This window comes from Meriones unguiculatus, chromosome 12 (genome assembly GCF_030254825.1).
Source record: "Meriones unguiculatus strain TT.TT164.6M chromosome 12, Bangor_MerUng_6.1, whole genome shotgun sequence".
NCBI classification, from domain to species: domain Eukaryota; kingdom Metazoa; phylum Chordata; class Mammalia; order Rodentia; family Muridae; genus Meriones; species Meriones unguiculatus.
Window position 1 is genome coordinate 87752152 of NC_083360.1, and position 23459 is coordinate 87775610.

Below are 23459 nucleotides of genomic sequence, written 5' to 3' on the forward strand. Positions count from 1 at the left end.
TGAGCAAGTGTCCTTATGATATGGTGGAGCTTCTTTTGGGCATCTGCCCAGGAATGGTATAGCTGGGTCTTATGGTAAATCTAATTTCAGTTTGGTGAGGAAGCCCCAGATTGATTTTCAAAGTGGCTGTACAACTTTGCAGTCCCACCAGCAGTGGAGGAGGATTTCCCTTTCTCTACATCCTCTCCAGTGTGTTTTGTCACTTGAGTTTTTGATCTTAGCCATTCTTATGGGTATAAGATGGAATCTCAGAGTAGTTTTGATGTGCATTTCCCTGAAGGATAAAGATGTTGAACATTAACTTTTAAGTGCTTCTCATCCATTAGAGATTCCTCTGTTGAGAGTTCTTCGTTCAGATCCATCCCCCGTTTTTTAATTAGGTTATTTGGTTTGTTGATGTCTAGTCTCTTGAGTTCTTGTATATTTTGGATATTAGCCCTTTGTCAGATGTGGAGTTGATGAAAATCTTTTCCCATTCTGTAGGCTGCCATTTTGTTCTTCTGACAGTATCTTTTGCATTAAAGAAGCTTTTTAGTTTCATGAGGCCCCTTTTATTGCTTCTCATAGTGCCAGAACTGTTGGTATTCAGGAAGGCGTCTCCTGTGCCAATACATTCAGTGCTGTTCCCTACTTTCTCTTGTATCAGATTTAGTGTATCTGGTTTTATGTTGAGGTCTTAAATCCACGTGGACTTATGGTTTGTGCAGGATGTTAGATATGGATCTATTTTCATTTTGCTACATGCAGACATTCTTTTTTTCCATTGTATAATTTTGACTTTTTTTTTTTTTTTTTTGTCAAAAACTAAATGTCCATAGGTGTGTGGATTTACTTCTGGTTCTTCTATTCAATTCTACCTGTCTGTAGATCAACCTGTCTGTTTCTATGCCAGTATTGTGTAGTTTTTCTTTCTATTGTTCTGTGTTACAGCTTGAAGTCTGGGATGATGATTCCTATAGTTCTTGTATTGTACGGATTGCTTTAGATATCCTGAGGTTTTTCGTTTTGTTTTGTTTTGTTTTTCCAAAGGCAATATACAGCAAGCAGATAGCTAATATCAAATTAAATGGAAAGGAACGTAAAGCAGTTCCATTAAAATCAGGGATAAAATAAGGCCAACCACTCTTTGTATGTATTTGAAGTTTTATCAAGAGCAGTAGGACAATTAAAGGAAATTAGGGGATACAAATTAGAAAGGAAGAAGTTACAGTGTCACTGTTTGCAAATAATATGATAGTATACCTATGTGAACCCAAATATTTTACAAAAGAAGTTCTATAGCTGATAAATACCTTTAGTAAAGTGGCTGCATTCAAAATTAACTCAAAAACAAAAATCAGTAGCTCTCCCATATATAAATGATAAATGGGCTGAAAAAGAAATTAAGGAAACTACACCCTACACAATAGCCACAAATAATATAAAATATTTTGGTGTAACTCTATGCAAGTGAAAGACCTGTATGACGAGAACTTCAAATCTTAGAAGAAAGAAATTGAAGAAGGTAGCAGAAGATCCAAAGATGTCCCATGCTTCTAGATCTATAGGATTAAAATAGTAAGAATGGTTGTCCTAACGAAAGCAATCTACAGATTCAGTGCAATCTCCATCAAAATTCTAGCACAATTCTTTACAGAGCTTGAAAGAACAATACCCAGCTTCATATAAAAAAATTTATTTACTAAATAGTTTTTGTGGACCATTTGTTGAACATAAGATTGCCACTTAACTAGTTGCTTTGCTTGAACCCTCATCTCATTTGGTTTGAACATTTGTTGGTACTCATAACCCAATTCAAATGTTTTCAATCTTAACATCTTAGAATACTTTCTTTATCTAGAGAATAACAGGTTTTTATTTCAAAGTTGATATTTTCAATACCTTAAATTTCACATATTGCTGATAAGTAGTGTTTATTTATCAGTGCCTATCACCTAATAAATCCTCAGTAACAACTTACTGAATTAAAAGATGCTACTAAATTTCATGTTTTGTAGCCTTCAGTTTACATTGAAATTTCATAGATGTGTATTTTATATGGTTCTTAAGGACAGTGTAAGGACAGCATACCGATGTCTGTCTTACTGAGTTTTACTGCAGCAAGGAAATGGAGTTTGAATGCTGCCTTGTTCCTGCTTGCCAGATACAGGTAGTAGTGGGAGCTTTTTGGGAGACTCGTAGCTTACGCTTGTCTCTGAGTTTCTAGCTGAACCCATTTCCTAATTATTGGACACTTATTTATGTACTATACACTAGGATATCACAGAAATCTCTTTCTTTGTTGAGCTTTTTACTGTCTTTTTCATTTTTGCTAGACTCCTTTGTTTAGACTACAAGTTTCACAACTAGCTCAGAAATGTTTGTGATCTTTAAACTGAAAAAAATATTAAGCTTTACTTTGCTAGATGGTTTTATATTTGATGAAGTTTTTACTGCAATTACATAACTTTAGAATTTGATATGTTAAAGTCAGTCTGAATCTAATCGAGACTTTCCTTAAATAGCAAAGCACGGATGTTCATATGGTTAGTGATAGTGATGGAGATGACTTTGAAGATGCTTCCGAATTCGGAGTTGATGATGGAGAAGTATTTGGCACAGCACCATCTGCCCTGAGAAAATCTCCAATGAGTGAGTATTCGTAGCTCTTTGGGATAAGCATTATAATTCTGCCTTCTAGTATTAAACATAGGAAGAACGGTAGAAGTAAAACCCCCTTCCTGTCCTTTAAGTATAGAAAGGTGAAGCATAAGAAATGAACATGTTTTTTTTACAGCCAGTCTGTTGAGGTATGATTTTACTAAACCTTCAGATTTCCACAGCACTAGTGAAAATGACAGAAGTGTGTATATTAAACATTTCAGTGTATCATTAGTTCCAGTTCTACTTACTTTTATCTTAGAACTTGATTGACAAACAGCTGTACTTCTGTTGCGAGTATTTGTTCCCCATGTGTCAGAAATGTCACAGTGAAGATGAATAGTCATATTACCCTTTTATTCATCGTTGGTATCCATTTAGAAGGGAAAATGTAATATTTGTGCTGTCTTTCTCATTTTCACCTATGAGATGCACAGTGGAGAATAATCAAGGGTGCCACATACAAAATGGTTTCCAAAGTAAATCCTTATGTAAAGTTAGGGGCTCCTTTTGACAGAAATTGATAAAATATTTAGGTAAAGACGACAGTTGTCCAATTAGTAAATTCTTTAAAATACTTTCAAATATTTGTAATTTGATCACAAGATACTATTTTAAGAAAATATCAAAATCTTAGTTGAAACTGACACATACTTTAGATGCTTTATAGGATTGTCGTAAAGATTCCTTTTCTAGTCTGCTTGATAAAGTCTTCTAATGTATGTTAAAAGTGTCCCGTCAGATATATCACAGACGCTAAACTTAATTTTATTTCCTCTTTATTGATTAAATATATTTCTTATATGTGGGATTAGATGTTATGTGGTTTGTTTTTTGTGTCTATTTGTTTTGTTTTTTTTTGTTTTTGTTTTTTCTTTTGTTTGTTTTTTAGTGCCAGAAAACGCAGAAAATGAAGGAGATGCCTTATTACAATTTACAGCAGAGTTTTCTTCAAGGTAGGGTTAGGATATTAACTATAAAATTGATGTTCTCTTATATACTACTGTGATTTTGTTTTGTTTTGTTTTGGTGCAAAGTCAATTTAAATTGTTTAAAATTTTTCCTAAGAGCGTGCAAAGGATTTACTTATCAATTCATGTAGTACTAATAGAGAAAGACACTCTGTTCAGTGTGATGCAACTAATGAACCGTCTGTGGCAGTGCAGAAATGCGCTCAGTTTATTCCTGTATCTTCATAGAAGTCGGAGAGCTGGGCCACTCCTCAAAGGACCAGCACACATCATACAAATTTTAGCAAATCCTAGGACAAATAAAAATCATTTACACAATAGTAAATTAAAAGATAATTAACATTTAAATGTAAGTGAATTTTTCTTTTTACTTTTGTTTTTGTATTCTTTAGTAATTTTAAAAGACTTTTAGTGAGTTTTTTATATAGTTTGGAGTCTACTGAAGTGTTTAAATAGACTATTCAATTTTCACTATGATGTCAGTGATATTCTTTTTAGTTTTATTTTTCTGGTAATACTATAATAATGGAAACTTTATGAGAGTCAGTTTTTCTCTTCTGTGATTGAATTCTCAAATAAATGAACTAAAATGAGAAAAAGCTAATATAACTCCAAAATCTGTTGAAATTAGGTAACTAAGAAATGCTTCTTATAGCATAGTTTCATAGTACTTATTATATATGTATATGTTTGCTTATTTGTAAGATTTTCAGTGTTTAATATATTAGTACAGACCAAGAAGAATTCTTAAAATTTACAAATCTCATTCAAGCATTAAAAGAAACCATTTGGTGTTTGTATGTACTAGATATTAGCCACAACATATACATACTAGTCATTGATTTAACTTGTGGGACTTTTGTGTGAATTTCAAACATTTCTTTATTAATATACACAATTTTTCCTATAGATATGGTGACTGCCATCCTGTATTTTTTATTGGCTCATTAGAAGCTGCTTTTCAAGAGGCCTTCTATGGGAAAGCCCGAGACGTAAGTCATGCCTCAGCATTTTGATTAGAATGGTACTGTACTGATTCACTGCTGTACTGAGACAGTATTTGGTATTTCTCAGTGTTTGAAGATTGAAGTCTTCATTTTGTTTTCATTCTTCCAAGAGGCGCAGTTCTACTGGGGCACTATATGATGTTGCCTATTGCCCTTGCGGAAGGCCTTACAACCTGGGCATAGGGGGTTGGTAGGCATGTGTACAAGGACCCAAGTTGTGTGTTTATACCGTCGTCAGTTATATGAATGAAAACATCCTGATGGAAATATCTCCTCAGACTTCCCCCAGAGTGCTTTTTCCTCTTAAGTAGCTTACATTTCTCTGTGAACACTACATGCTGGTGCCGTGCCTTGCCGCTGCCCCCCCGCCCCCATGCAAGTGCAAAATCTTGTAGAGTCAAGAGTTCAGGATCAGCATCCCTAACCCAGACTGCTCCAGAGCACAGATTTATTTCTGCCTCACGAGTCTCAAAACCTTTTGAGTTTCCGTTATTTGAATTAGGGGCAAACAAACAATGAAGACTGCAAATTACTCAAATCTAAAAAGAAATGAATACATTCCACCATAGTCCTGTCCTGAGCACTTTATGTAATGGCTGCCTATTCCCACAGTTCTATGATAAAGTGCAGATTGCTGTGTCATTTTGTTTTTTTGGGAGGGGGGGCTGTTCTTGTTTGTGGGTTTTATCTTTGTGATTTGATAGTTGGAGTTGTTGGTTCTTGCTATGCTCTGAATTGTGCCTACTTCTTGCTGGGCAAGAGTTCTACTAGTGGACTAAAGCCCTAGGAGCCCCACCCACCCCTTAACCTGTAACTTGAAGAAGGGACCACTGCCCTCATCTCACTCTTGTACTAGTCTTGGTGCTTAGGCTAGACTAAAGGTTACTTGAAGACAGGCACTGAAGTGCAGTGACACTCTAGCTTCTAACCAAATTGCCAGCGGCCAGGTACTACATACAGATGGATACTCTTGCCAAAGAGATCCTTCTCTCTCTGTCTTCCCATCACAGGGATTATGGGCTGCTCACGTGCAAACATGGGTGCCAGAGACCAAGCTTGCTTGTTTCTACAGCCTCGATCAGTACGTTTTTTTGAAGACTTTTTATTGTACTTACTCTCAGATTGAAAATGAAAAATATTAACTGAATTAGAAAATAATTAAAACTGTATTATTTAGAACTAAGTATATAACTTACTGGTAGAGTGTATATTTAGCATATGTGAGGTTCTGATTTTGATTCCCATCCCACACATACAAACCATTATTTTAAATCAACAAATAGTTAAAATTTTATATAGACTTTTAATGTTTATAACAACTAATCTTTTGGAATTTAAAACTTTAAACTTCACAGAAAGGTTTAGGATATCTTACATATTTGTTAGGTTTTGGTGAAACCATTTCAAAGCAAATTATTGCTTCTCAAAACTTAAGCATGCATTTTGCAATGAAATTCACCTATTTAACCACAATACAGTTATCATTTCAAATTTTTATTTCCCCAGTAAGTAGAGATACTTTTTCAATTTCAAGAGTTTCTATGTATACCTCACATATTATAGCTTTAAATGCAGATGCTTAAATATGGAGTTTATTGCCAACAAAAGAACTCTTATTAAATTGTCATGTAGATTTATTCAGACTGATAATCTCCAGAGGAATATAAGCTCCTGTTTATTAACTCCTGGATATTTATAATGAAACAATTGGTCGTTTGCTTTTATTAGTGTCTAGGTGTTTTAGCAGAGCCAAATCACTGACACGTACAATTAAATGTTTTGCTTATTGGAGCTACATCAGAACTTACTAACCTCTCAGGACTGCTAAATTGTCTTTATCCTTCCCTTTTTATTCAGTCAGGTCTTTTTTCTTTGTTTACTTCCCGTTTCCAATTTGTAGTTACTGGATGGTTTATTACATTTCTCTGAGCACAAGAAAACCGCATGGTGGTTAAATTGTTTAAAATTAATCTAAATCAGTACACTTTTTACAGTCATCAAATTATTTTACTTCACCCTATTTTGGTGGTGGCAGGAAGCCCAATCCTTGAACTTTGAACTCCCAATCCTTGTTTTTCTACCGCCAAAGTCCTAGAAATTCAGGCATATGCCACCATTCCCAACTTACTCACTTCCATATTATTGTTGAGTACAGCATAGGAAAAGCAGTACTGCTTTATCTTTCTATAAATCAGTTTTCTGAACACTGTCATAAACTAATGAGATGGGGACACTTAGTATTTGATATTCCCATTTAAAAGATGAGAATTTAGAAAAATGGTATCAGTTTTCTACAGATACATCGACAATAAATAATAGAAGCCATTTAAGAGTTCATGCCTTCCCACCCAGGCCAGCAGGGTTTGTGCTAGACCAGCACACACAGCCCTCTCTGTATGTACTGCGCTGTGGGACTCAGATATGAAAGTCCAGCTATGTTTTTCAGATTGCACGTCTCCAAGTTAGGAAAAATCACTTTTTAATTTCTCACTTTTAAGAAAACAATTTGCTAATGTTCAGAAATTTTAAGGCAAGTGTGACTGTTACTGTGGCACTTTACCTAAATTTCTTTCATCATAAATATCATGTTTAATTTAAACTTTAGAAGGCACGTTAATTTCACCAGGGCAACCGATGAGCCCCAAGCACCAGCTTTCTTCACTTGAATTGAGAAATTGAGTTCCTAGAGTAAATAAAAACAAGATTGAAGGTTTAAATCCTCTACTAGGCTTTTTGAACTTATATACTCATTAAATGTTTATTGGAGTGGTGGGATTACAAAGGATTTAGGGAGCTTCATCAGCTGGTATATAGTTAATCACTAAGTAAAACACTACATTTGATAAAGTGTTTCTCACGATGCCACATTCAATCCATCTTAATGAAAACTGCTTCCAGCTGATTTCATTTGAGAGCACTTGTTGGTGAGAGTGTTCACAGTTCTTTCTGACTGTTCTTGGGGACTTTACAGTACTGGCTAAAGGAGATCCAATTTATTATGGATTCTTTCATTTCTTCTGGTTTCTCATAACACCTTCATTAGTTTTACTACCATTCTGGCTTTTAACTATGAAGTATGGGCATTCAGTAAAGAGTTCTAAATAGTTATCACATCTCTACTTAGTGTCTGGGATAGAGGATTTTTTTACTCTGATAAATTCAGAATTTAGCCAGTAACACAAGACAGTATAAACATATCCATCCATATTGTATAATGTGACATAGACGCAATATAGATAGGTTCCAGGTAAGATATTAAAGAGATAGCTCTAATTGGAATCTTAGTGAGATGACATCTCACAGTATGACCCAGGTGGGTGTCAAACTTGAGATCCTCCTCCTTCAGCTGAGATTGCAGGCATGTGGCACTATGCTCAGCTCTGTCCAGAATCTTAGATAAAAACGTACTTGAGCAAAGAACAGAATTCTGGAAAGATTAGAAATTTAAAAAGTTATGCCAATACAAAATTAAGATGAGAAACCTATAAATAGATGTTACTGGGATAAAAAGCAAAGTGCTGGTGAGAGTTACAGTGCAGCTAAAAAGCTGGGAAGGTCAGTGGACCCAGTCCCTAGTGAAGTTTCCAAAGAGTTACCATGACTTTTCCATAATCATTTTGGGAGTTTTTAAAAATAATTCTGCTAACTCCCTATCTTTCCTGATGCTGCCCCTGATGAGTTTTCTTATGCTATAATCGCAAAATGTACCCTGAAGAATGATTGGATATCATAGTTGATTTAAAAGATCATCATCAGGAAACCCCCAGCAGACCTTTCCTCCTGTGTGAAGGATTGTTTCTTCTCCAGGCCTCCCCTTGGTATCCGTCATCTTGTTTTAGACCCTAAATCTGACTTCACACTCAGGACTTTTTTTCCTAAATGTTATGCATTGTTTGAGGAAACCAGTGCCTAGGGCCCTTTTTTCACTTGGTAGCCCTGTTGTCCCAAAAAACAGCTTACAGCCTGTGTCTAAACTTTATAAAGGGCAGCAGAATGAACATGATGGTGATGTCTGTTTTATATGATGGCTTGAGAATTAATTAGAATGTTCTCTGTAAGTACCCAAGACCATGATTAAACAGTTCATGATAAATTTGAGAAAAGTGTGTGAAATAACAGAACCAACTTTCTCATAGGCTTTATGGGATAGCTCTGAAAGTAAGTTCAGGGGTTTGAGAACCCCTATGACCACTCCAACCTCAAGTTGACTATTCCTAATTAACATTGTTTATTTATCTTATTTTTAATTATATTTATTTTTAATTGGCTAAATTTTAGGTGCTACCATGTCTGAAAGAAATCTAAATGCCATCTTTGATTAGTGCCTTTTAAGAAAAATTAGTTTTATCCAATTCTGAGGTTACAACTTTAGTTAATGATTCTTCCACATCCCACCATTGAGAAAATGAAGGAAACTGACTTTTTACTGCTTCACCCCCTACAGAATTTTGTAATTTTTATTGAGTCCTTTCAGACAGGGCAATGTCTTATGATATTAAATGACAGAAGATAGCATTCTCCAGGCTTATAATTCTCATCTAATTATTTTAGAAAAATGTATTTTCAATATATAAATACTATTTGGTATATACAATAATAATATAGATGCATTTTAATTAAATAAAAGTTAACATGTAATTGTGAATCTGGGAATAACTATTAAATCTGTTTACTTTTTAAAAGAGATGCTTAAAAATCTATAACCCTGTATCAGCACTGAAAAGATGGTTCAGTTGATAAAGTTCTTGCTGCTAAAGCATAAGGACCTGAGCTCATGTCTCAAGCACCCACATAAAAATCAAGCATCGCCCAGATTTTTTGGTTCTGTTGTTCTCCTTGTGGAGCTCCTGTCTCCTCCAGGTCTTTCTATCTCCTCCTTCTTTCCTAAGATCCCCTGTACTCTGCCTAAAGTTTGGCTATGAGTCTTAGCATCTGCTTTGATACCCTGCTGGGTAGAGTCTTTCAGAGGCCCTCTGTGGTAGGCTTCTGTCCTGTTCCCTATTTTCTCCTTCTTCTGACGCCCATCTCGTTTGCCTTTCTAAGTGAAGATTGATCATCTTACACTGTGTCCTCCTTCTTGCTTAGCTTCTTAAGGTGTACAGATTCTAGTATGTTTATCCTATATTATATGTCTAATATCCACTTATAAGTGAGTATGTACCATGTGTGTCTTTCTGCTTCTGGGATACCTCACTCAGGATGATCTTTTCTAGATCCCACCATTTGCCTGCAAATTTCATGCTTTACTTGTTTTTAATTGCTGAGTAGTATTTCATTGTCTAAATGTACCACAATTTCTGTATCCATTCCACAGTTGAGGGACATCTGGGTTGTTTCCAGATTCTGGCTATTGCGGATAAAGCTGCTATGAACATGGTTGAGCATCCTTGTTGTCTTTTGGATATATGCCTAGCAGTGGTATAGCTGGATCTTGAGGTAGCACTATTCCTAATTTTCTGAGGAAGTGCCAGAACCCACCCCCCCAAAAAAATTATATATATATATATATATATATATATATATATATATATATATATATATATCTCACAGGGCCAGATGGTTCTTAGTGTGCAACTGTCTTTCAAAGAAGAATTAATGCCAGTACTCCTCAAATTATTCCACAAAACAAAAGAAATACTGCCCAATTTATTGTATGAGGCCACAGTCATTCTGATACCCAAACCATATAAAGAGTAGCAGACCAGTTTCCCTTATGAACATAGATGAAAAAATACTCAATAAAGTGCTTGCAACACATCACGAGCACATCAAAAAGATCATCCACGAGGACCAGTAGGCTTCATCCCAGAGATACAGGGATGGTTCAACACATATAAATCACATATAATTGTACTCTGCCATATAAACATGCTGAAAGACCGAAGAAATACATGATCATCTCATTAGATGCAGAAAAGTCCCGTGACAAAGTCCAATACTCTCTCCTGGCTTAAAAAAGGGAGAAGGGGCATGTTTAATTAAGGCCTTGCATTGTAGTTCATGTCTGCAATCCCAGTTCTTAGGAGGTGGAGATAAGATATGGAGTTCAGGGTTTTACTAAACTGTGAAGTGAGTTTGGAAATAGCCTTGTATACATGCGATTTAATCTAAAAAATAAAAAAGAACCCAAAATATAAAAAAATAGAAAAGCTGATGTGATTTATATAAGCACAGCTATACCAACAAAATACGCTGTTCTATAATTAGATGTTTTTACTAAATAGCATATCAGCACCACTCAGAAGATTTTATTCTTGTACTTGGCTATCAATTCTTACTAAAACTTTAATCATCCTGGCACTCATTGCAGTTAGTTAGTCAAAAATATATTAGCTTTGTGATATGCTTTTTTGATATTTTCTTCCTAGCTTATTGTGATTTCAGCATCTTTGAAATAGTTTGCTTTCAGCTGTCGTGGTGGTGCTCGCCTTTAATCCCAGCACTGCAGAGGCAGAGGTAGTCAGACCTCTGTGAGTTTGAGGCTGGCCTGGTCCAGGACAGCCAAGGCTACACAGAGAAACCCTATCTTAAAACAAAATAAACAAAATTTGCTTTCAGTAAGTGAACATAAAAAAAATCAGAAAATTTTATATTTGAAACTAATGTTTATCCTCTCCTTTTATTTTCTTAGAATTGCTGCTGGGAATACCTTTGTGATGAACCTATGTTTATATTATGATCCATTTCTTTAGTAATGGACAGTTATCTGAATACAGTGTTGACTTGTTTAATTAGTACATAGGCACAAGGAAGAGACCAGTAGGCTAACACAGATGTTGAGGGAGGCAGTTCATAGAAATCTTGAAGACAGCAAAAGAGTTTTGTTACTGTTACTGTTGCTAAGCAGTGAAAAATTTTGACAAGGAAGGTGCTACTGTCAGAACTGTAATTCGGGGATGAGTGATATAGTAGCCATTTGTAGAAGACACTAGAAAGCTGTGTCAATAGTTATTTAATAGCTTGGTACAGTAGTGGTGTCCTGTAGTTCACAAACACTCTGGCTATGACTATCAGAGCCTGTTCTCTTCTGTGTCTTTCTATATACACTTGTCTTAGAGTATCCACAAGTTGCTGATTTCTGTGAAATATACACTTAGAAGAAATCAAAAAATTAAGGAAGAAAACAATAACTGTAGCATAGGCAATATAAATAAAAGGCATTTCACAGAAAATGAAATAAAAATAGCTATAAAACATGAACAGAAAAAAAAAACATGAACAGATACTTTTATTTTTGAATAATATAAGAAATAGAGATTAAAATCATTCTAGTATATAATTTCCTCTTATGGCAAAAATATTTTAACGTATATACTTACAAAAAGGTAAACAAAATGTTAATTATAGCATTGTCTGAATAGCAAAAAATAGAAATGTCTTAATTGCCCATCAATTAAAATGAAACAATGTTACATTCCTATAGTGAAATGCTAAATAAAGCTAGTTTGTCGACATTGATGTAGAAGAATAACCAAGATATATTAAGTTAATTAAGCAAGGTATATAGTAAATGTATACTGTGGCTATTTTATGTTATAAAAGTTACAATTGTGCATCATTCTTAAATAGATGAAAATGTTGAAGGAGAGAAAAATAGTAAAGGAAAGCCATTTACTATGATTTTGGCTCTCAAGTAAAAGTCCATTTCTGTAGACACACACTTCATTGTTATATTATTCCATACCCAAGTGGGCCATCTTCTCTGGGTAAAGTGCTTACTTCACATGCTAGTAAGAAAAATTCTTCCTACTACTTATTGCATAAAAAATAAATGGTGAAGTCACCCCAAGCAACAACTTCCATGCCTTCCTTTGTGTTCCTACTTGGCCTCTGGGAATAGACTCCTTCCTACTTATTATCTATACAATGGAGCTTCCTAAATGAACAGTCAGCCTGTCCCCTGAGTGTAAACCATACACCAGCAGGGTTGAGATGCTTTCTGCTAGACAAGGAATTAACCCCAAATGTGTAACTTCATAGTTCATGGCTTTAATAATAGCTTTTCAAAGACTTGTCATTTTCTTCAATGAATAAAGCTTTTTCTTAGGTAAAAATTAGGATATGTCTTTGTTGTTTGCAACTGAAAGATAAACATTAATAACAAAATAGGCTCCAGATTTCTTTGTTCTTCTCCAAGTTCACAGGTGGACTTGCTGTTCCTGGTATGGTGCATCACATACACATTCTCTTTTCTCCTTTCCTTTTTTTTTTTCTTCTTTTCTTTTCTCTTTCCTTTCCCTTCCCTTTCCTTTTCCCTTTTCCCCTTTCCCCTTTCCCCTTTCCCTTCCCTTCCCTTTTCTCCTCTCTTCTCCCTCTCCCTCTCCCTCTCCCTCTCCCTCTCCCTCTCCCTCTCCCTCTCCCTCTCCCTCTCCCTCTCCCTCTCCCTCTCCCTCTCCCTCTCCCTCTCCCTCTCCCTCTCCCTCTCCCTCTCCCTCTCCCTCTCCCTCTCCCTCTCCCTCTCCCTCTCCCTCTCCCTCTCCCTCTCCCCTCCCCTCCTCTCCTCTCCTCTCCTCTCCTCTCCTCTCTCCTCTTCTCCTCTCCTCCTCTCCTCTCCTTTCTTCCTCTTTTCTTCTCCCTTCCCTCCCCTCCTCTCCTTCCCCTTGCTCCCCCTCTGTTCCCCTCCTCTTTTCTTTTCTTTTTCTGCCAAGAATCAGGTTCTGTCATTCAAGATGACTGCTGGAACTCCAGCTAGCACATCTTGCCTAAAGTGTCCAGAAGTTAGAGAGCCACATGTGCTTAACAGGGAAACTTAGTTTTCAGTTAGCAGACATTGATTTAACTTAAACAATACAAACAAAGAAAAAGAGAGAGATGCTTCACTAAGGAAAAGGTGGAGACATTTAGGACCTACTAACAGTGTGTGAGTAAGAGTTAGAATGAGCCAGGTACTTCAGTGTATGCCTGAAATCCTAATATTCAGAGGCAGGAAATTCATGAGTTCAAGGCCATCCTGAGCTATGTAGTTAGACCCACCCTGTCTTGAAAAGCAAAATCAAAGAAGGAGCAGGAGAGGGAGGCCTGGGGATACAGCTCAGTGATAGCATATGTGAGGGCTCAGCCTTAACCCCTTCCGTGCTGAAAAAGGTTATTACGGTTCAGTGTACTTAAATTCAGATTGTCATTATAATTCACAATATTACCCTTTGAACTCTCTCTGCCAAACAATACGTGATGGCGTTGTAGTTTAAAATCTATTGAACATATTTGTACACAATTCTAATTTCTTTGATATTTTCAGCAAGAATGCATTATTAATGTATTTTAATGAGAAATTAATTGTTAATTTATCTTCAGTTCTTCACTGCTGTAGTTTGCCAATACCTTTGAATGTGGAAATAAGTGAAATAGTTGAACTACAGACTGCAGGTTCTTCACACTGGCCCCTACCTCTGTGAAAGAGGCGGGGGACGTCTGCTACTACCTTTCAGAATATATAAGTCATACTCATTATTCTGCCTACCTAGCAAACCATTATTTATTCATTAACCCACTCAAAAGATACTATCAGAATCAGAACAATTCTGCTTGGCCTTGTGAGTGTGGGTTGTGAGTGGTACAGGATCAAGCACAGCCTCATTCGTGCTGTAAAGATAATCTGCCATGGAGCTGTAGCTCCAGGACTTCAGTGAGTGGCTCTTTTCTCAGGTCTTGTACTGCTTCCAGGTGTTCACCTCTGGTACTGATGGGGTCAGTTCTTTGGTGTGGCCTAAAGTGCCTACTTTCTTCCCTCCGTGCTTCTTTTCCTAACCTGGCTTGCTCCCTGCCGCATACCTACAACTCTGTAGTTGGCTATTAAGAGCTAGACATTTGAGCCTCTAATTTTCTTATTGTAAACACTTTAGTCACATGTTGGCCTTAAGCCAAAGTAATTCAGGGCCTGTGTATTAAGTGTGAGCAATGGAAACTGATGAAAATCTACACCTAATGAACATTTGTCAGCTTATTTTATAAAGAAAATTTGGCCTTACTTTATCCCCACCTACTTGTCACCTCCTCCCCTGCTTTCTGTCTTCCATATGACAGTTTTCCCTGTGTGAAATTCAAAAGTATTTGTCTTTAGCATTTCAGAATGCTATTCTAACCTCTGCTTCAGGGAGAAAAAAGTTGGTGTTTCTTTGTCTTGGTAGCTTTTTTTTTTTTTTTTTTTTTTAACTTCTCCAGTTTGGTTCCTGCCTATTCGTCTCTGAAATCATCTTGGAGAATTAGACAAAGAAATATGCTTCACAATACAACCTGCACATGGCTCTTGGATCTTTATGTGTTTGCTTGCTTATTTGTTGGCTTTTTGTGACAGGGTGTCAGGGAACTCAGACTGACCTTAACTTGTTGCATAATTGTGGTTAGCCTTGAACTCTGATCCTCTTCCCTTCCACTCCCAGGTGTTGGGTTTAAAGTTCTTCACCACCATGCCTAGCTGAAGGTCAGGGTTATAGGGAAGAAATTTGGGAGAAGCTCAAGGAAAGGAAAGGAGAGGAAAGGGAAGGAGAAAGTGATATAATTATTCTTTATTTTAAAATATGTAAATAATAATAAAGTAAGTTCTATAGGGCTTAAATTGTTGTCACTAGTGCCCAGATGAAGACAGAACATACAATAAATATTTGATGAATAAATGATTGACTATGACTTAAAGAAAAAATCCAACAAACCTAGCTAAGACTTCTTGCAAACTGGAATTTGCCACTGAAGACATTTGCCAAACTTCTTTCTTTGATTTTTTTTCAGTTGTACTAATAGCCATTGGTTTGCCAGATTATTTTCTGTGATGAATAATCTTATGAACTTGGCCTAGTCTAGAATTATTTAAGATGCAGGCCTCTGGGAATAGCTGTGAGGGATTTGTCTTATTTACTGAGGGAGGAAGACCTTCTTCCTGTATGGTGGCACATTCCTGGGCTGAAGAAAATGCTGAAAGAGCTGAGCATGAGCACTTATCAGCAGGGGTGGATGAGTGGGCCCTGCTGCTCTGTCTTCTATTACGGTGGGCTGTCTGTGTCTTCTAGCACTGGAAGCTGGAATAACTCCCACCTCCCTTTTAGTGCTGCTTCTCGGGTTTTTTGGTCAGAGCAACAGCACAGATGCCTAATTAAACCTCCTCACTATTCCCAGCTGGGGAAAGTAGTGGATTTCAATCTCTAGAGATACATGACACCCAAGAGATAATAGTAATTTTTCTAAGATCCACATAGTTGGGAAGTAGTAAAACAGGACTTTGAATCCTATTTAACTCCTTGCTGCGTTTCCTCTGTTTTACCGTATCCTTAACACTAGAATAAGTTGGATAATGGGTGAGGCCTGTGAGCTTCCGCGTACAAGAACACCAATGTGGCTTGGGAAAGTGGCACACACTCTTTTTCTTTTTAAATTAATTTATTTTTTTATTAATTACAATTTATTCACTTTGTATCCCAATTGTAGCCCCCTCTCTTTTACCTTCCCAATCCCGCCCTCCCTTCCTTTTCTCCTCCTATGCCCCTCTCCCAGTCCACTGATAGGGGAGGTCCTCCTCCTCTTTCATCTGACCCTAGCCTGTCAGGTCTCATCAGGATTGGCTGCATTGGCTTCCTCTGTGGCCTGGTAAGGTTGCCTCTCCCGCCCCCCCGAGGGGGAGGTGATCAAAGAGCCAATCGCTGAGTTCATGTCAGAGACAGTCCCTGTTCCTCTTACTAAGGAGCCCATTTGGACACTGAGCTGCCATGGGCTACATCTGTGCAGGGATTCTAGATTATCTCCATGCATGGTCCTTGGTTGGAGTATCAGTCTCAGAAAAGACCCCTGTGCCCAGATTTCTTAGTTCTATTGGCTCTCCTTGTGGAGCTCCTGTCCTCTCCAAGTCTTACTAACTCCCCCTTCTTTCATAAGATCCCCCGCGCTCTGCCTAAAGTTTGGCTATGAGTCTCAGTGTCTGCTTTGATACCCTGCAGGGTAGAGTCTTTCAGAGGCCCTCTGTGGAAGACTCCAATCCTGTTCCCTGTTTTCTCAAGATGTCCATCTCATTTGCCTTTCTGAATACAGATTGATCATCTTACCCTGGGTCCTCCTCCTTGCCCAGCCTATTTAGGTGTATAGATTCTAGTATGTTTATCCTATATTATATGTCTCATATCCACTTATAAGTGAGTATATACCATGTGTATCTTTCTGCTTCTGGGGTACCTCACTCAGGATGATCTTTTCTAGATCCCACCATTTGCCTGCAAATTTCATGCTTTCCTTGTTTTTAGTTGCTGAGGAGTATTTTGTTGTTAAATATACCAAAATTTCCTCAGTTGAGGGACATCTGGGTTGTTTCCAGATTCTGGTTATCACAAATAAAGCTGCTATGAACATGGTTGAGCAAATGTCCTTGTTGTACACTTGAGCGTGTTTTGGATATATGCCTAGCAGTGGTATAGCTTGATCTTGAGGTAACACTATTCCTAATTTTCTAAGAAAGGGTGGCACACACTCTTAATCCAAGTTCTCTTGTCAAGCGAATCAGGACTTCAAGATCATCCTGTACTATGTAGCAAATTTAGGGTCAACTTGGGCTACATGAAACCCTCCCAAACTATTAGAAAATGGGGCTGAAAAGGGCTCAGGGGTTACAGCAGGCACTTGCAGACAAGCTTCATTCACAAACTGAATTGAATCTTTGAACCTAATAAGGTGGAAGAGAAGAACTCACTTCTGAGACTTGTCCTCTGTCCTCTACTTAGGGAATGTTGAGCATAGGTTAACCACACACAGAAAGCAGTGAAAGAAATAAATAAAAGCCAAGGACTAAAATGAGACAGCTATGAAAAAACATTTTGGAGATAACTGAGAAAATTTGAATATGTATTCTATTTTAGATATTAATGTAGCAATACTAAATTACTGGTATAATAAAATAAGCATATGTTGTATTCTGTCATTTGTTTTTATCAGTAAATTACCCATCAACTTAAAATAGGTCATAAGAGTAGGAATAGTAATTCAATAGTGTCATGAAGACAATGTCAGACACCACGTTCCACAGAGGAAATTATTTTACACTTCAATTTCTTACACTGGAAAAATAGGTCAGCCAATATTTCTCCACATTATTTGTCGTATCAACATTAAAATCAGTGAGAGGACGCAGATTGTGTTATGATACTTGAAAGCAAGCACTCAAGTAGTGCATTAGCATATTCCTTGTCTTTCTGGATGTCTGCTCTGGTCTTACTTTCTAGATAAATTTTCCTACTTATTCATTTTTTTTTCTTCTTCTTTAAGACAGGGTTCATACAAGAGGCTGCGTTTTCCCTTGGTATGTAGTTAAGGGTCATCTTGACTTCTGAGTCCTAATCCTGTTGTTTCTGCTTCTGAAGTGCTTGGCTTACGACACGCACTACCGTACTTCCCTTATGCAGTGCTCGGCATTGAGCTCGGGGCATCAGGCATGGGAAACAACCAGTCTACAGCCGAGCCACGCCCCCCACTTCTACTCTCCATTCTGTGCTCTGTAGCTCTGTACTCTGTGCTAAGATGTGGTAGTCACTGTTGCCCAAGCTCACGTCACTTTGGTTACTGTCGGCTGAGCCCTTTCTGAGCATCAGCCCAGGACCTTAACTTCTAGATTTGAAGGTGTTTGATACACTGAAGGCACGATTAGCATCCCAGATTCTCCTGACATAAAGAAAAATCCAGAGAGCTGTTTAGTCGACAGATCATTTTCATGTCTATCATTTTCCTTGTAATTGCTTTCCAGTGTTGCATTGGTAGTTCTGGAATCCTCATCTTAACAGTATTTTTTAAAATCTGGTAGCCCCTACCGGCCCAGTACAGTTAATAGCGTTTAATGTGCTTTCTCTGAAATCTTTACAATTTGTCTTGCTTCAGGGTCAGAAGGCTAGTAGACGGAACTGGGATTAGACCAGGGTGTTCTGTTGCTTTAAGCCCGGGAGACTTCCTTACACTGTCACCAAAAATTAGACCACAGAGTGACAGTCAGAGTGTAGGTTTGCATGGCTTGTCATTGTGAGCTACTGGACTCTGTCCTCTCTGCCAAGCTAAAAAGGACAAAACCATGTCTTTTCATTTATTGACTATTATCACTTGTTATATGGAATGACAGTTGCACGTTTTTCTCACCCATGTATCCTTTTTCCCCCCAATTCTGTAAGGCAAGGAAATTTTGTGTTATGCTTTTTATATTACTCAATGCCTAACACATGGCACTCCATAAATGTTATTGAACCAAATTATGAATGGTCTAAAGGAAAAGCAGGTTATGTAAAGGAGGAACAAAACTTTTTCATAGGCTTTTTCTGTGTACCTGATTCCCTTTCTTCATAACCATAGTTTACTGATTACTTTGCAGTTTCTTCTCTCCTAAATTGGTTGATTTGCTAAACCCAGTTCTTAATGGAGCTCAGTAGGAGACTCAAAAGTATGAACCTGCAGTTTTTCTTTGCCTACAATTTAATCTGATTTTTCCACACTAAAAGTATGTTCTGCTTACTTACTGTCATGTAGCAGATGGGGGGGAGGAACTACATTGAAAACTACCATGCGAAAAAAGTGAGACTAAGATGGTTCAGCTTCCTCTTTAAAAGCTGCTCTGGGAGTGCCCTGGCCTGGAGCTTCTCTTTGGACACTTACCATTTTTCTCACATTCCACTTAGGACTTAAAGCGGGAATTTTTAGTGTGCTTTCCTGGCATCTCATGTTTAACAGTGTCAGGGGTTTATGTCCCTGGAACGAAAACTGTTTCTCTAGGGCCTTTTTTCTCCCACCTTTCAGTGAAAAGAGGAGCACAGAGAGCCAGTCGCTTTCCACAAAGCAGTGCCACCACAAAGGAAAGATTAAGGGTTTAGAGAGAGGTCAATGTGGGTTTTTCTCTAACTAAACACTTTCCTAAAGTTTCCTTGTGGAAAAATAATGAAGTCATCTCAGAGTTTTTAAAGAATTTTTATTTCTTTTTTACCGTCTGCATTCGCTTGTCTTCTCAGCATGGATGTTTAATCTTCCTAGGCTTTGTGAATTGGCCCAAATGAATAAGTGGTGAGCTGTCTCTGTAGGAGCGAGAGGCTTATTCTAAGGGCCTAATCACTGAGTAAACACATCTTTGCCCTCCTGCTCACAACTGCGATATAATAGTGGAGATTCTAGCACAGTAACCTGGATATTGCAGGGACCCATGCTTTGAAATGCAGAATGCCTGATCCTCCAAACAGACAGTGCCTGCTCTCTGCCTGCCTCTTTCTTCTCTTTAAGATTAAATATTGCCAAAGAGAGGCTTTTTTTTTTTCTTGATATTGTGCATTAGTGCCCTGGATTTCCAAGTTTAGTTTCAGTCAACACTATCAGCTGCACTTATAGGGAACTCTGCATGTTTGGTGTCTTAGTAACCTCTTGGGCACATATGTGTTTGGTTTGGGAGAACATTTAAATTAAATCAGTGAGATAGCGATGCAAATCACTAATCTCTTTTCCAAAGTCTAAATGTTCCTTTGCAGAGTTCTTCAGAGAAATGATCATTTTAAATATTTCGCTATTGCTATTGTTTGATTAGAAATCTGCTGATTTAAAAGTGGACAGCTCTCTTGTTCCCACTCTCATTAAATGTAGTTGCTGAGATACGACCAAGACGAATTTGAGGTTGACATCTCTCTGTCTACTCAGCTAGAAAGCTAAAAAGAGGCGCCCTGAATGTGTTAGGGCAGATAGGTTTACATTTCTTTCCATGAAGCCAGAAATTCTTGATTCACTTAATAAAAAACAGATTTAGCATTTATCTCTGACATTTGGTGTCTTTTTTTCAGCAGGCTGTGGGTAAGATCAGTATTGAAGTTTATTTCCTGTAACAGGCCGGGACCTATGTTGGTCTGTGGATGCAAAGACAAGAGGCTCAGCCCTGGCCCTTGAAAGACTTTGTCTAGAGGGGTAACTTGTAAACAATTACAATACTAGTGGGGAGAAGTAGGAGCCATCCAGAAAAGGAAGCTCTTAATTATGACAGAGGGAATTAAGGGGGTTCATAGACACATTTGCCTTGAGCCTTGAAGGTTGAGTAGAATGTGCCAGATAAGTATCTCTCCAAAAATGTGTCTGATTATAAACTTCCTTGAAGCTCAGTTACTGTTATCCATAGTCCTCAACAAAGGTGAAGAATCCCTCCGTCTTTTGTGTTCATCATTTTATTGCCCATGTTTCCTGCTGGGTCTGACACAATGGGAATTTCAACAAATGCTTATTGAATGAAAGAATAAACGAATTAACACCTAGAATCATGGTGGGATCAGCAGAGCTATTTATAGCCAGGCATGCTGTCCCTGGCACTCTGCTCACTTGCGTCCTGTAAGGTCACCATCTCTGTATCAGACAAGTACTCTCACAAACCTCTTCATTGTAGAGTGTGTCCAGTTTCCCTGCCGCTTCTCAGTAGCAGAAAGAACATTAGACTTGGATTCAGACAGTCTGGGCTCCAATGGTAGCTGAAGTTTTTACTGGCTAGGTGGAAGTTGGGGATAAGTCATTTCTAAACTTGAATTTGTTCATATGCTAATGAAGTGAGTACTTGTTCTACAGATACAGTCTGGAGATTTGTGTAAATAATAATTGCAAAATAAGAATGTATCCTCTTATAATAGATGATTTTGGGACTAATGTAAAATTGTGCTTTGAAGAAAGAATTTTTATGAATTTTACTTGTCTATTATTTTTATAATCTAGGTTCTTATTCAGCATTGTTCCAAGCATCAGACTTTGTTAGCCTGACCCTTTTTTTAGACACTTGCTTTTGTTGAGAATCCCACATAGCACGTTTTCATTTACTATCATTACATCCTTATTTCATATGAAAAGAAAGATGCGCTAGTTTCTTTGCCATCTTTCTTTGGCAGAAAGAAACAAAGAAGTTTGTATCCTTATGAATGTCTTCATTATCATATGTATTCCCTGCCATAAAATTTTATCTTTCTTTTTCCTGATAATTGTAGCTGTTCTTACAACTCAGCACTAAGACGTTAGAGAACAAATATTTAGGTCCTTTCATTGCTGCCATTGTAATGTTAACATACTACAAAAATATCTTGTTGAAATTTACTTTTTAGATTCAATTATTTTATTGACTGTCCAACTATGACAGAAACATTTAAGAGAGCAGCTGTCATTTCTTATGGACTAAATGTTTTTCTGTCTTTTTTTTATGGCAATAAAACAGTACATGCTCTTAAATAAGGATTTTAATAGAGGCACACGTTAAGTTTCAAATTATCAGTTGAATTAAAATTAAACTTCATTTTAGACTTTTTCAAGTAGAACAGACTTTTTAGGGATTTTTCTGTCCTAGTAAATAGTTTAGAGTTAATACAGTGTACATTAAATATGAAGAGTATAAAAATTTATTTTATTTAAAGAAAGTTCTGTGACAGTTCTGCTGAAATTTGCCTTGCACATGTTAATAGAAACCCAAGACACACAAACATTGTAACCTCATTAGAGTATAACGACATAAAATGCATTAATGCTAGTAGATGTGCTGGCAACGCTGAAGAACGCTGTTCTTTTAGGGGAGTAACGTTCGAATGTCTTCTCTGTTCAGATACACTGATTGCGCCTCTTTTGAGTTCAAGAAGTCTCATTTTAGTGGATATTTTAATTGATTGGTCTTTTCTCTTTTCAGAGAAAGCTTCTTGCTATCTACCTCCACCATGATGAAAGTGTACTAACCAACGTGTTCTGCTCACAAATGCTTTGTGCTGAATCCATTGTTTCTTATCTGAGTCAAAATTTTATAACCTGGGCTTGGGATCTGACAAAGGACGCCAACAGAGCAAGGTAATACCGTTGTTCACAAGTTATGAGTTGGGTTTCTATTATAAAAAAAATGAAGTCCTCAGTGCATTTGACTTCTTATCATCATTGTGGGTATTTTCCAGCCCTCAGCTTAAATTCTCTTCCCTTGTACTTCATTAGATGAAATCTGTTATAGCTAACAATGCAGGTATTACCATATGAAAGTATACTTTAACTTATAAAACTCTTCGTAAATTAAAACATATGAAAATGAAACAAGATTTCGTCTTTAACTCTGCAAGGAGGGAGAATACATTTCTAGGAAGTTATTGATTATTTGAATAAAATCTGCTTTTACTATGTTCATAAATAGCAAAGCACATCTAATAGTAATTCTAATAACAAGTTTGTTTTCTTTTTAAATGACATCAGTGAAGAAGGCAGAGCACTCTGGACTACTCCAGCGGAGTTGGCAATAGCTTTACTCTAGCATATGCTAATTGATCTGATCGCTTTATTGCACACAGCCAGCAGGGCATCCATATTCTTCTTAGGAAGAAAAAGCCTTTTTTAGTTGTCAGCAAAAACTTAGTTTGCTGATCATAATATCCGTAATCTGCCTCTTGCAGTACGCTTTCTGAAATTTTGATCATGTATACTTGACACTCTGCCATAACATCTCATGATGCTACTTTGGGTGTGTTGACACAGTCATAATCACAAACTTATAAACAGGGAGGAAGATTAAATTAATTCACTTCAAAGCAAGCCTGTCACACGCACTTAACAAGCAACTATGGAACAATTAGAAATCATTGGATTTGTCTTTCTAATTTATGGCTGGCTGGAGTTTCAGTCATTATTCAGACTTAATTTTATGTAATCTGAATCTGAAAAGAAAGGTGGTTCTCCCCTTAACCATGAGGCCAAAAGAATGGTAGAGCAATTTCTTCATCTAATACTTCATTTCTTTAAGCAAATGGTTAGGAAATTTCCGAGGATGACTCAGTTGTGCCTTGGAAATGTTCCCTGTTATACATAAATAAAGAACCTTTAGCACCTTGTATTTGTTTAAATTAAATCAGGTTTTTATTCA

At 37.2% G+C, this 23459-nt stretch overlaps 1 protein-coding gene across 1 annotated transcript in view; it reads left to right on the forward strand.

Annotated features, from left to right (window-relative positions):
* The window catches only part of Faf1 (Fas associated factor 1), a 294629-nt gene that overhangs the window by 175365 nt on the left and 95805 nt on the right, over window positions 1-23459 (forward strand). The window contains exons 10-13 of the mRNA XM_060366116.1: window positions 2505-2631; window positions 3533-3596; window positions 4522-4603; window positions 22251-22405. Of these exons, the coding sequence (XP_060222099.1) occupies window positions 2505-2631; window positions 3533-3596; window positions 4522-4603; window positions 22251-22405 (428 nt within the window). The remainder of the gene's footprint in view (window positions 1-2504; window positions 2632-3532; window positions 3597-4521; window positions 4604-22250; window positions 22406-23459) is intronic.